The sequence below is a fragment of the Periophthalmus magnuspinnatus genome, chromosome 15 (assembly GCF_009829125.3).
Source record: "Periophthalmus magnuspinnatus isolate fPerMag1 chromosome 15, fPerMag1.2.pri, whole genome shotgun sequence".
Lineage (NCBI taxonomy): Eukaryota > Metazoa > Chordata > Actinopteri > Gobiiformes > Gobiidae > Periophthalmus > Periophthalmus magnuspinnatus.
In genome coordinates, this window is record NC_047140.1 from 19904957 (window position 1) to 19918653 (window position 13697).

General features: G+C 36.6%; 1 protein-coding gene across 1 annotated transcript in view; it reads right to left on the minus strand.

Annotated features, from left to right (window-relative positions):
• Nucleotides 1–13697, minus strand: part of cdh23 (cadherin-related 23) — a 246948-nt gene that overhangs the window by 48707 nt on the left and 184544 nt on the right. The window contains exons 27-36 of the mRNA XM_055227160.1: nt 9283–9343; nt 9051–9199; nt 8343–8478; nt 6769–7157; nt 4296–4397; nt 4165–4167; nt 3459–3608; nt 2581–2709; nt 1994–2122; nt 1207–1434 (exon numbers count right to left, since the gene is read on the minus strand). Of these exons, the coding sequence (XP_055083135.1) occupies nt 1207–1434; nt 1994–2122; nt 2581–2709; nt 3459–3608; nt 4165–4167; nt 4296–4397; nt 6769–7157; nt 8343–8478; nt 9051–9199; nt 9283–9343 (1476 nt within the window). The remainder of the gene's footprint in view (nt 1–1206; nt 1435–1993; nt 2123–2580; nt 2710–3458; nt 3609–4164; nt 4168–4295; nt 4398–6768; nt 7158–8342; nt 8479–9050; nt 9200–9282; nt 9344–13697) is intronic.

Below are 13697 nucleotides of genomic sequence, written 5' to 3' on the forward strand. Positions count from 1 at the left end.
TATCTGTGGAGAGGCGACACTGCTCACAATAAGAGTGTATGTTTTTCACTGTATTTTCTCTGCAGTAAACATACCTGTGATTGAATAAATGCAGACTGGGTTTAAGGAAACCTGTGAAACATTCCAGGCAAAGTAATAACATCTCCATAGTGACAAGCAGGTGACGGACCCTCCACCAGAAAAGTTACATAGTGCACCTTTAAATGACAACATACTTTCTACATAATAAACAGAAGACTGTACAACAATTTGAAAGCAGAAAAAAGTTAATCACTTCTGGTTCAGAGTTTTCCTTTGCCTGTTGAACGTGTTTTCTTACAATACTAATCCTTCCCCGAACAGCGCAAATGCAGGGATTACTAAATGAATTGGTAAATCTAAAGTGCTTAACCACATTGCGATGTGAATGCTCGTGTAAGCCCTGTTAATAAAAGTTCTTCGCTCTAAAATCCACATGCCTAGCAATAGCACAATGGCAACTGTCCAGGGTGTATACTGCCCCGGGCTCAAATTGTCTGAGACTGACTGAAAAAAGCAGGAAACATGTCAGAAGGAGACTTTGAGCTCGATCTGTCATCTCTGACTCATTCATCGTTTAAAAACAACTCCTGGCCATGATCCGCGTGGAAATACTTCATAAGTAGCATATATTTATGTGTATGTAGATGTAGGCATGAAGCGGTCACAAGACGTCATGATATCGTTTATGTCTGTCCCAAGTCTGCATAAATGAAGAGGGTTAGGCGTCTGACATAAAGCAAAACCCAGATCCTGTTTATTCTACTTAAATAAGTGTGATGTGACATTCTTTTGCTTTTCTTCATAGATATATAATGCTTTGCCTGGAATGTTCCACAGTATGGCTGATCACTAAGCCAGCTACCACTGCGGAGATGTGTAATTGAATAAATACAAGAGAGAAAAGTTTAATACCATACTGCGGAGTATTCCACCCAAAGCAACAACATCTCTATTGAGAGAAGCCGGTGGCAGACTCCCCCACCAGAAAAGTTACAAAGTGCACCTTTAAAAAATACTTTTCTTAAAAAAAATGTACTGGAAGACAAAATTATCTTGATGAATACTAAACCAGATTTTCCCAAGATGGGTCCAATGCAGAGAATGAATTCCTCCCTTTTTAGCTTATATTCACAACAATAGGAGGAGACAATTGTTTAGCCATTGTATTCCGTTGTTGTTTCTTACTGATAGTGGTGGGTTCCCGTCATCCTCTACGGTGACAGTGAGGAGGTACTCTTCTTGGCGTTCCCGATCTGGAGGGGCGGGACGAGTCACCATCTCTCCGGTAACACGGTCCATGCGGAACGTCAGGTCCTGGTTTCCAGAGGTGATGTAATAAAACAACATGGCGTTTGGCCCGATGTCCCGATCAGTGGCAATGACACGGAGGACAGACGTACCACCTCCAACATTCTGCACAGCAAGTAACATTAGGGGTGTGTTAGAATATATAATGGTTGATTAGGGGAAGAAAATTAATATTTTTTTATTTTTTTTTAGACATGAAAGTAAAATAATTGTTGGGTTGAAGAGAAAATTGAGAAGAAGAGAAATTCAGCAATAAGCCAAGAATATTGCCAAGAATTTATCACACAAAAGTGAGGTCAAGAAGAAGGCAGTAGTTACTTTTACTAACCCACATATTATTTCTTAATATTATACTTAATATACTTAAGTGTACTGTAACAATATAACTTGCCTATGATTATAGGGTTTTACTAGATATCATTATTGGTCTGATATTGAAAATTGAGCCGATATTTGGCACCAATATATCTTCTAACAATTTTTAAATCATTTTTTGGCCATAGCAACAAGACAAATCCATATCAGACTATAGCCTTTTGTGACATAATACCAATTCTGACCACTTTCACAATATTCCTAAATAGTATTTTTGTATTTGCTCAAATTATAATTAATTTTTATGATATGAATGTATAGATGTGTATAGAGTGTATAGATATCCCACCTCGCTGATGCTGACGTTGTAGCCCCTCTGGCTCTGGATCACTGGAGCGTTGTCGTTCACGTCCAGGATGTTGATGGTGAGAGAGTGGTCCGTGTACCTGGGAGGGGCACCATTGTCTGTGGCCCTCACCTGCAACATACAGTATGCAGACAGACATGTTCAGAGCGTACTTTAAAATACATACACTCTAGCACATGTTTAAGCTATACAGAAACAGATTATATGCTGTTTTGAGAAATGTGAGATTTTGAACACGTTATTTCAGTGTTTCTCAAGCGGTGGTATGTCAGTCTCCTTCAGGTGGTACTTGGACAGCTCTTCAGGATGTGGAATATTTTATCTGATTTTTTGTCCTCCTTTGGAAAATGTCTTGTTCAGAAGTACAGCGGAAATTATGTCGTCCACTTTTAGACCAGGTTTAGGTTTCTGTTATATACTTGGATTCAGATCTGGTGGTACTCTGCAAGCCAAATATTTTCTTTTTCTTTAGTGATACTTGGTGTGAAAAGTTTGAAAGCAACTGCACTATCGTTTTGGAGTAAAAGTCAGATTTGTTGATGTCATGTGTTAATTGACCATGTACTGACCTTGAGTAGGTAGCGGTCCACTGACTCTCTGTCCAAAAAGGCATTGACAAAGACCTCTCCGTACGTGTGGTTCACCGTCTTTATTTTAAACACATCCTGCATGTTCCCAGCCACCAGAGTGAAGTTCACCTGGAGGAAAATAGATAAGGAGTGTGTCAATTTAAGAAAAAGAGGTACAAGTTTTGCAAGTCATACTGTCATAGGAATAGGATTTTCTAAGCGTACATTACATTTTGGGTTTTGTTCCAGCTTAAAACAATTTTGAGGAACATCTTATTGACTTAGTATGTGGGATAGAGCTTGATATAAGACAGTCAGTACAGAAAGTGTGGTTATTCAGTGGGTCTAATATGGCACAACTAACTTTAACTCAAGTGTTAAGTCACATTCAACTATGGATGTGCATTTAATTAAATAAACAAGAGACTCAAATTGACTCAATAGTTTCAAATAATCAATAATCAGTGTGGGGATTTTAAATTGAGAGGTCTACAGTCAAGTCTGTCAGTGGAAGCGTATATTTGGAGTTCAAACTTTGATAAATATGACTTGTTTTATTATGTTCACACAATTTATAGAGTAAGCCATTTTCATACACTGTTATTAAGAAAAAAAAATAAATTGAAAATCATGATTGATCAACATGAGGAATAAAACGGAGTCATTTGTTGTTGTTTTTTTTACATATCTCCCTGCCTAACACTGAACTGAGAAAAATCTTCTTTTACCTCTTTTCAGACGTCTTATTTCACTGGGGATTTTATGACGTCTGAAATGAGTCACAAAGTAGATCTACCATAGCTCAGCATTTGGCTCAAGAAAGAAAACGTGCTTGCTCTTGCATAATGCGAAACTTGAAATGTTTTCGTGCTTCTTACCAGTCCATTCAAACCAGCGTCTTTGTCTCTGGCCAAAACCACAGCCACTTTCTTGCCCATAGGTGTGTCTTCAAAGATGTCCACAGACGTGTCCGACGTGATGTCAAACTCTGGGCTGTTGTCATTTTCATCCAGGATTGTAATAGAAACCTGAGAGAGGTAACATATTTAAAAATACCAACTCTGAAATGTCCTTAAAGGCACTGTACAAGATTTTTACTGTCTTAAAAATGTGAAAAACAGAACTCGTTTATTTTAAATGGTTTGCGGTGGTCCAAAGTTCCTCAGTAACCTTATGCATTCTGAACATCCTAAAAATTCACCACAGTGAGTTGATAAGCGCTTTTGACAACTCTCAGAGACCAGTGTAGTTTTGTTATTATGGTAAAATGATAACAACAACTAGCATGCTACACAAACTTCCTGATAATCAAACATGCTTTCTAATGAGATGCAGACAGCACGCAGGAGTCTTATTTTGACCCCATGAGCTCCTTGTACAATGCTTCTGTACTGGATCAAGACTAATTTTGCTTTAAGACTTACCTTTGTGAATCTTTATAGGACCCATTTAAAAATACCTTACAACTTATACTTTCATATATTGACATTAAACAACTCTATACTCATCATTTACATTACAAAATATGGTATGGGCATACAACATAAAAACTCAAATGATTTATTGTAGAAAACATACTCTTACCTTCTGTTAATCCAAAGCAGCATGAATGAAAAATGAATGCTGTTAAGATTTCTATAAATGCAAACATAGTATAGTGAAACTACTTAGAATAAAAATGCAAAAAATTAGCTATTTTTAAAAAGCTTACGCACCACAGTTGAGTCTTTTTTGGGACCTCCGTCATCAGCTACAACAGTCAAAGTGTATGTGTCTCCCTTCTCTCTGTCCAGTAAGCCTGTCACTGTGATTCGACCCTATAAATATACAAAATATCAGACCATTTTCTCATAATTATTTCACTCAACACCACACATTTCCCCAAAAGTTACAAGTGTGGAATTGAACAGCAAAAAGAACAAGAAAAGTCAGTATATCTGATCTAAAACTTCAAAGTAACAGGCTCTTTGATCAGCTTACAGCCATGCACCAACAAGAGAGCCAAAATCATTGAGCACTGAGGAGGTGTTATTCAGTCACACTGTTGGTAATAGAAGGAGCAGAAACTATGGTCAGACTTTGAAGATACAAAATCAGATATATACTGTTTTACTGCATTGTCTGTAGGGCCAAATAAAACTCAGCAAATTATTATTATGCCATTTAAGTCCAAACTACCTCCCTAATGCAAAAACATTTAAAACAGTTTATATTTTTTAACCATGGGTGGGACAAGACACAAATCCCAAAAGACACGTTTACAGATAAGAAGGGCTCCACCAGAACAAAACAAGACATAGTTCATTTTTTATGGCTGACATATATACTGTACTATATTCATAGTAACAATGTAGGCTATTTGTACTAGGGCTGAACCATTTGGGAAAAAAGATTAAACTGCGACCTTTCTGACAAGCATTGTGATTTAGATTAGATTTGTGATGTATGTTTTCATGTTCATGTCAATTTTAAACAAGACCAGAAGAATTGACAAGACTCAAATTTGGACTCACAAACTAATGCAAGAATCACATTTCAGAACATGTTTGTACAGATGTAAACTACAGGGTTAGCAATTTCTATGCAGAATAAGATAAGATAGTTTGAACAAAATGGAACTGATGATATGTGGAACCATGCAAGATGTGCTTTCAGTGTGATTGTGATTAATTATGCAGCCCAAATTTGTACAACCTGTTTTCGGCTGTTGATCTGTCCATATTGTAAATTTTGTATAGAGAAGTAGCCAAGTAAAAAAAAACAAAACAAGAAAACCTTATTTTTATACATGCCTTCTGTTTTATCTTTATGACTCCTTGTTTTTTGTTGCATCAAATTGCTAAGACACATTCCTATTTTGCTCATTGACAATGACAATGAAGATTTTCTGGATGTGATACTACTATTTTAGAATTATTAAAAATAAATAAATCAACAAAAGTTGCACACATTGGTTTCACACTAAATTATTATGATAATGTCCTTCAGTAGCAGCCTAATGTTGTGTAAAATGGTTGCAGATTAGTGGTAAATAATACAACTGGTAAAATTGTGGCAGAGATTCTTGAAGTTAGGATTAGAAAGTGAATCATATTTAAAATCTGTGAAATCAGTAGGTTTCCACGAAGTCAGAAGTGTTGTAACGAAGAAAAATGCTGAAAGGTTGAAAAATAGTTGCTGTCATAGTAGCAGGGATTTAGTAAGAATCAGTGAGTCACAAGAGAAAGTTTTACAAATCTTACACATTTTCAAATCAGCAAAATTTGTACAACTAAATGAGACATCTACTACAGCAAAGACATATTTTTAACATTTTAAAATCATAGTTTATCTTTGTATTTTAATAATTGTCTCGTTTTATGCTGAATCTTCATCCTTTTAATTTTTTTGTGATGCAACCATTACCACAGTATGACATTTAGCAATTGTTAATGATCAACATTACATAAAATTAACTATGTAATTATTGAACATTTGTGCCAAAAAAAAAAAAAGAAATGCACATGACTGTAAAAGTCTTTTTTTTTTTGTGATCAAATTTTTATTGTTTACATAATAACAAAAACAGGACAACAAAATAATAATACCTGTACTGTACTGACTGTAAAAGTCTTTAATAAGTATTTTTTTATCATTATATATTTGATATTATATATGTGTATGTTGATATAGTATTTTTGAGGGACGGGACAAGAAACTATTTCTACAAGAGAGACAAGATTGAGTCCAGGAGAACAAGACAAGACGAGATTTTGACATCATTTATAATAAATAAATTGTAAGATGGGGATAATTGTAAGAGGATGCTTGATACATTGTATTTCTGAAGCCAGGTGCGTGTGTGTAATGCTTGTAAAAATCTAAAATTGTCTATCTTTGTCTATCTTGCAAAAAGTGAGCTTTATGTACAGCAGAGCAGCAACGTTTTGGCAACTAGGCCTTCATCAGGCAAATACCAAGACAGACTGCGGCATTTTTCACAATTTTGACCTCACCATTTTTGATTTACTTTATTTAATATGTTTTGCTGTCTTTGTAGCACTGCCTTTGGAACTACAACTTCTCAAGAAATATAACTTGTAAGCATAAGTGCACAATATGGCAATTTGGCCTCACGAGATCTTGGAATATTTTCACCTAAAATCAACACTATTTTTGTGCTCTTTTCTTCCATGCTTTGATACTCACGGTTACGCTGTCTATCCTGAAAAGGGCCAGAGCCACAGGGGAGGTGTCTGGGTCAAAGCGGTAGGTCAACTGGTTCAGATTGTCCGCAGACTGGGCTTGTACTTGGACCACCTCTGTTCCCGTGGCGATGTTTTCTCTCAATGAGGCCTCATAACCTGCTGAAAAGAAGGCCACAGCCTCATCCGCCTCATTCAGCAGTGTGACATAAACAGTGCAGTAGCCTTTGTGAAATGGAGGGGCCTGATCGGTTGCAGAGATGTTCATTAAATAAGTGGTTTTGGTCTCGTAGTCCAGATACTCCACTGTAGTGACCAGTCCAGTACTAGAGTCCACCTGGAACTTTCTATCAGCTCCAGATACGATGTCATAGGCGACAGCTCCTCCGTCGCCTAGAAAAACACAAACAAGAGAGTCAATATAAAGTAAAGAGTTTTTTTTTTTTTATAAAAAAATCTTGTACCTGTAGTTTAGACTATTACAAACATGTTCTAAACTGCATGGGATCCTGTATTAGTTTAGTAGTTCAAATTTCAGTCTTATTTAAAATGATAACACTCCTGGAGTTTTTAAATATACATATTGCAAATATAGTCACAATTGTAGTACTAGAAAAATCACAAGAGATTTTTTTTACAAGGTGGTGCAGTTTTTGATACACAAATTGGGAGAAAAAGTTTATGTTAATTGTACAACAAAATAAGAACAAAATATATGAATAAAATGAATAAAATATATGAAAAAGTTATGAAAATGTAACCTAGGTACCACTGGTAAATACAATTTTGTCTTTTTAAACTCTGGAGTCAATAGCTGCGACCTACTTCAGTTTTGCATTATCAAATTAGGCTGAGTTGTATAATTTCTTCGTGCTGTGTTTTACTGTTTTGGAAGCTGGCTGTAGACCTGATGCGTCACACGAGGAGGAAAAAAAATCATAAAACAGGAAGCAAAAAGAGGAAGTCTGACGAGTAGCAGAAGTGTTAAAGTCAGGCTGAATGTCATGTATATTTGAAAACATGTTTTGATACTACCGCAAGTGGAGATTTACAAGAGATTTTGCAGAATAATGTGACATATTTAACCCTTAGTATGCCGTTTATTATGGTAAGGTTAAACAAGAAGACCCAAAGAAAAAAATACTTAATTTCTTACAATATACCTACAGAGACACATATTTAAATTAGGTTAAAGTGAAAAAGTAGTTGAATTAAAGGCCCATATATGGAGATATGCAAAACTAGAATACGAAGTATTTTGGCTGCAACAGAAGAGCTCATTCTAAATAAATAAAACAAACTTGCAGTGTATTCTTTCAAATAAAGGTATACAATATTATGCATTCTGTGCTTCATTTCATGGCCCATTAATTATTTTGTGCTATATTTTAACCTTAACTGTGACATTTATAGGTGCATTTTAGCACATTTGTGATGTGCTGCTGTCATCATATGAATGTTATCAACAAGGAAGTTCAAAAAAACATTGAGATATTCATTTTTGTCAATATCGGCCACTGCTAGATTCAATAAATACTGTTCACTAGAATGATTTTTATAACATGACAATATTCTCACCAGTGTCAGGGTCAGTGGCTCGAACCACAATGACGGAGGTGCCGATGCCCGCGGTCTCTCTGAGGCTCAGGCGGTTGTACTGCTGCTGCGTAAACACTGGCACCTCATCGTTGGCATCATCCACATAAACTATCACCTGCAACAGATTACAGGTGCACTATGTAACTTATCTGTTGGGGGATCATTCATCTTCAAGGAGATGTTATTGCCTGGAAAGCTCCACAGTATTGCATTATATTTAGCCATCTTGTACTGTTTCAATTACAAATTTGATTCCTGAAATATACCTTGAAAAGCATGTGTTATTGCTACAAGTTTTACCTGGTGTCACCTATCTGTCTCCAGGGACATAGATAAGTTTAAATCCATACAGTGAAACCTTCCAGACAAAGCAATAACATCTCCAAGGCAACAAGCAGGGGGAGCAGATTCTGCAATAGAAAAGTTGCTGCATCCTGCTGCCCTCCTCAGAAGTGTCATGTGAGGTGTGTCTGGTCAGCCAATTTAAACCAAAATCGATTTAGGCAGCAGAGTGCTGCCAAAACATGTCAAGATAGGACACAAAAATACAGGTCCTACAATAAGAATCTCCATGTTACTGACACATTTATTCACTAATCAATTGCTTGTCTTATTGGAACAAGGAAAACCCAAGCCCTAATTAAAATAAGACTAAAACATAAATTTTATTTTTATTTCTTTCCTTACCCTGACGGAGCTCCTCATGCTCCCCTCGTCACTGTTAAACGCTTCCACCTCTAGCACATGAGAGCTGCTGGTCTCTCGGTCCAAAGCTCTGCGACCACGTGTGATCAGTCCAGTCTGGTTATTTATGCTGAACCACCCGTTACTGTTCCCTGAAACATAACACAACATATAATATAAGAATACATTTCAAGTTTGAGACATTTTATGTTAAAGTTCATTGTTTGGTTGTTACCATTGAGGATCCTGTACAAGACTCTGCCATTCTCTCCTTGGTCTGCATCTGTAGCCTGCACCTGTACAAACAAAATGACACATTTATTGGGAAAAATATACTGAAATCATGAAAAAAAAAAAAAAAAAATCACACAATCGGAATGGGCAATAGGGCAATAACATTAGTTCATTAGTCCTGGTTTAGTCCTAGTTTAAATCTGGTTTAGTTCTGGTTTAAAGGCCCTGTAGATGTGATGTTGTAGTACTGGTTTAGATCTTGTAGACCTAGGTTTCAGTCCAGTTCCTCCAAGTATTTCACTGTAAACATGGGAGTTTGGTTGTATCCCAGGACTACTTTTGTCAAACATTATTACATTGCAGTAATTTAAATGTGAATTGCCATTGCCATAAATCAACAAATAAAAGTGAATACAAAGCCCCTAGAACCCAAGGTGGTATGTGTAAACAACCATTTCCATTGAGTTGTATGTTGTATGTGACTCTTTCTTATAGCACTTGTAAGTTTTAGAGGTGCTAAAAGTGACCAGGTGCTAAAACCACTTTTGGCACCTGGTTCTTGCATATAGTTGTATGGCATATGTAAGGACCATATTACTAAAGAATTTAAAATGGCAAGGACACACAAATTTTACAAATATCATAATGTTTGAAACTGCACTTTGACTAATCAGTAGTTCATCTTTAGCAGGCCAGACTGCATCTCCACAGAGCTGACTGCTATTTGGTCTAGAGGTGGGCTGCACATGCTTGTTTTCATGGAAATGTTGTTCCTTTGACTATAATCTTCCACAGTATGACATTTATCTAACTTCCTATTTGAAACTTTTATTTCTGTTGTAAATAGAAAGTTGCATATTGTACATTTAACAAAAGGGTGGGAAAACAATGCATTATATATTTATGTGGAGTAAACATACAATGGTTTTGAGTTTTGAATAGCCAACCATGACTCCTCACATGTATTCACTATAGGTTCATTTAGATTAATCTGCATTATAATTATATATACAGTAACAGTATAGTTAGTGCAAAAAAATTTGTGTAGCTCTAATTTCATGGACTGCCTTTTAATTCAATGCTTCCAGTAGATTAGCACTTCTGAGCACTTCCTTGTTGATCTAGGACAGTTGCCACAGTAACCCCAGCACTGTTTGGAGGAGAATTTCCAATGGCACAGTCTCGGCTCTACTGTCCACTGGCAAACGGCCAAGAAAACACGCAAAAAAATAGATTTGGACAGAGAGCCAGGATTGCCAGACCACTACTGATAAATAGTGCAGTATGCTCGGCAGAGGCAGAATTGTTGGTGTCATTGAGTGGTATTGTCCAGGGAGAGACACAGCTTCTGGCACTGGAAGAGTCCACACTGCACTGGGGACAAGTCCAAACCTGTGGCTATGCTCTCAAAGTGAATATTCAATAACTGCTAGCACACAGTGTAGAAACCCCAGCAAGTGTGGCCAGGTAGAACACAGTGAAATATATGCACAGGTATCAGGATATCTCCGGGGGGTTTCTTGGTGAAGTGTAAGAATTTCTAAAACCTTTGTAATGCTAGGTGAGGTCAACTTATTTTTTCCATATTCAATGTTTACTCCACAACATACTGGTAAGGCTGTACTTGTTCTATTACCGACGGACAATATATAAGTTAGATGTGTCCTTTCAGAAAGTGCACTCAAACTCAATAAAAAAAGAGCAAGTGAATATGCCAAAAGCTTAAGAAAGCACACATTCAGTAGTGTGTTATTTAAAACTTTTTTTTAAAAATCACATCCTGGCAGCACCTGCTGTAAATAGACATATCTGTCCAAAAATCCAATACATTTCAGAACATATTTGTAGAAATCTCAACCTCAGACACGCTATTGGGTTGTTTGCAGAGGGCATTCTTCTATTTATTTGTCTCCATTCATCTAGATATTTCTATACAATCATACAGTTCAGTTCAGTTTGTTTGAGCTGTTTATAGAAAGTCTAATAATTCCCTGCAAAACTGATAATACCATACAATGAGAACTTACTCCCATACCCCATACACTACTTTCTAACTATCACTGGTATTTGAAAATGTCATCCATTCACAAACAAAATGAAAGCACGTGTAAATAAATTGTGACACTATACATTGTTAAGTATTTTGCATTTAAAGACCCCATTTTACAGTAGTCCCCAAGCCTCTCTTAGCCTGTTCCTCTCTCCTGCTCCCCCCATTTAAAGTAAAGGGGCCTAACTTCAGTCTCATTAGCTTTATAAAGAGATGTGAAGAGGGGAGGAGAGGGGAGGGGGGCTGGAGACAAGAGCGTGGGGGGTCAGATCGTAGAGTGATGAATGGGGTATTACACGCCAGACTGAACCAATTTCAACAGAAATGGGGGTGATCAGACTTTAAGCCAAAGTAGAAAGTACCAAATATAGCAATTACAGACATACAAAATAAGTACTGGACTATTATTCTCTATGCTAGCCGACAAATAGGATAAAAGTTTAGCTTGAGTTGAGTTAAAACAATAGAATATAAATTGTCCCATTGGTCGACTTCACCCCCTTGCACCCCTTTTACTGCCCCTGTCCTGTCTTAGTTCTCAGCTTCTGGGAAAGTAGCACTTTAAGGGGGGAAAACAAGTGTGGATTGGAGCCACCAAGCAAGTCTGATTCAAGTTACTGGAACAGAGCAAGGTGCAAACTGTTGGAGTGAGTATGTATTTCTTCTTGTGGTTATAATGGTGATATTATTACAGTGTTTGTGAATACTTAATACTACTGCTTAAATGTCCAAAATCCTTAAGGGTGACTATGCATTTTGTGTCTATGGACCCAGTTTGTTTACCATCACTTTAATGGTTTACTATGAGCATTTCAGGAAATTTAAGTTAAGAGCCAGGGACAAATGAATAACTTTGCAAACTGTTCTTGATAAATTTATAATCATTTTCATCTTTGTGCACAAGCTTTTGAAACATTTACCCCAGAACTAGAAGACGTGTATTTGCCAGTGCAAGGTGCTGCTTTGTCTTTAAAGTCCACTTCTATTTTTGTTTTTTAGTTCTTTTATAATGATGCACATTACTTCATTAGTACTTTGTTTGTGTTTCCTTTGCCACTGTAAAAATTCATTGAGGTGTACTACTTAATGTGTCTGGTACTGCCTGGTTTAGTCTTGATTTGGTCCTGGTTGAGTGTTGGTTTAAAAGGCCTATAGATTTAACATGGTGCAGTACTGGTTTCAATCCTGTACAGCCTAGGGTTACAATTCAGTTTCTACATTTTGAACTAAACTACTTTAAAATAGAAATTAATTTTAAAGCATTGTGATAACAGAAGGGTTGTTTCACTCTGCTTCATTACACAGAAATTTGGTTATATCCAAGGACTACTTTTGTCAAACATTACAGCAATCTAAATGTGAATGTGAATACAATCACCCTGCAACCTACATATATGAATCAAGCGATATAATAATTTCTCTATAACGAATGCTAACTTGGGTTAACATCATTTTTTTGTTTTCTATTAAATGAAAAGCTATAACCTCTGAAAAGCAGGTGCCTCTAGCGAAGCTCTCAGGTTCAAGAACACCATGTCTAAATTATTTCTGCCCTGTGTGGGTGGTACCTTTAATTTGTTTTGTGTCACCCAAAATGGTAAGAAAATTTAAAAAATAAGCACAATAACTGTCACAGCCAACAAGTGACTGAAAGCTTTATGTAGTATTGATTTTTTGTTTGACCTTAATTTAACCAGAAAAGTTCCATTAAGATTCTGACTATTTTACAGGGGAGGCCAGGAACCTTACAAGAACCTTACAATACATATTAAAGTACTGAAAACATCACTGTCTTATAGATGGAGAACACGATGAACCATACACTAGATCATATCCCATATCTGTACAGAGGAAATATACTCTGATAAACTAAACCAGGTGTTAAGAGTTTCAAACATTATTGATTTCTGAATGAGAATACTGATGTTCAAAGGTGGACTATGTAACTTTTCTGGTGCAGGTTTGTAACATGCTTGTCTCCATAGCAATGTTAATGCTTTGCCTGGAATGTTCCACAGTATGGCATATCTATCTCCATGGAGAAAAACAGGTGGTGCCACAAGACTAAGTGACAGATTCGTTTTTCAGGATGCTTTTCATGATATTTTGGAGGGATAAAAATATATATAAATGCAAGTTACATAAATCCAAAGCCATACTGTAGAACATTTCAGGCAAAACAATAACATCTCCATGGAAACAAGCAGATGGCAGAACCCTGCTAGAAAGGTGTGAGGGCTTCAAACTGAGATTTTAAAAAGTGGGTGATAGACAAAGACAGTAGTTATAGTTTAGATCTCAGACAAAGACAAAGGGTTGCTAATCACACTATCTGCTCTATGGAGTGGTCTATAGCCTGGACTATG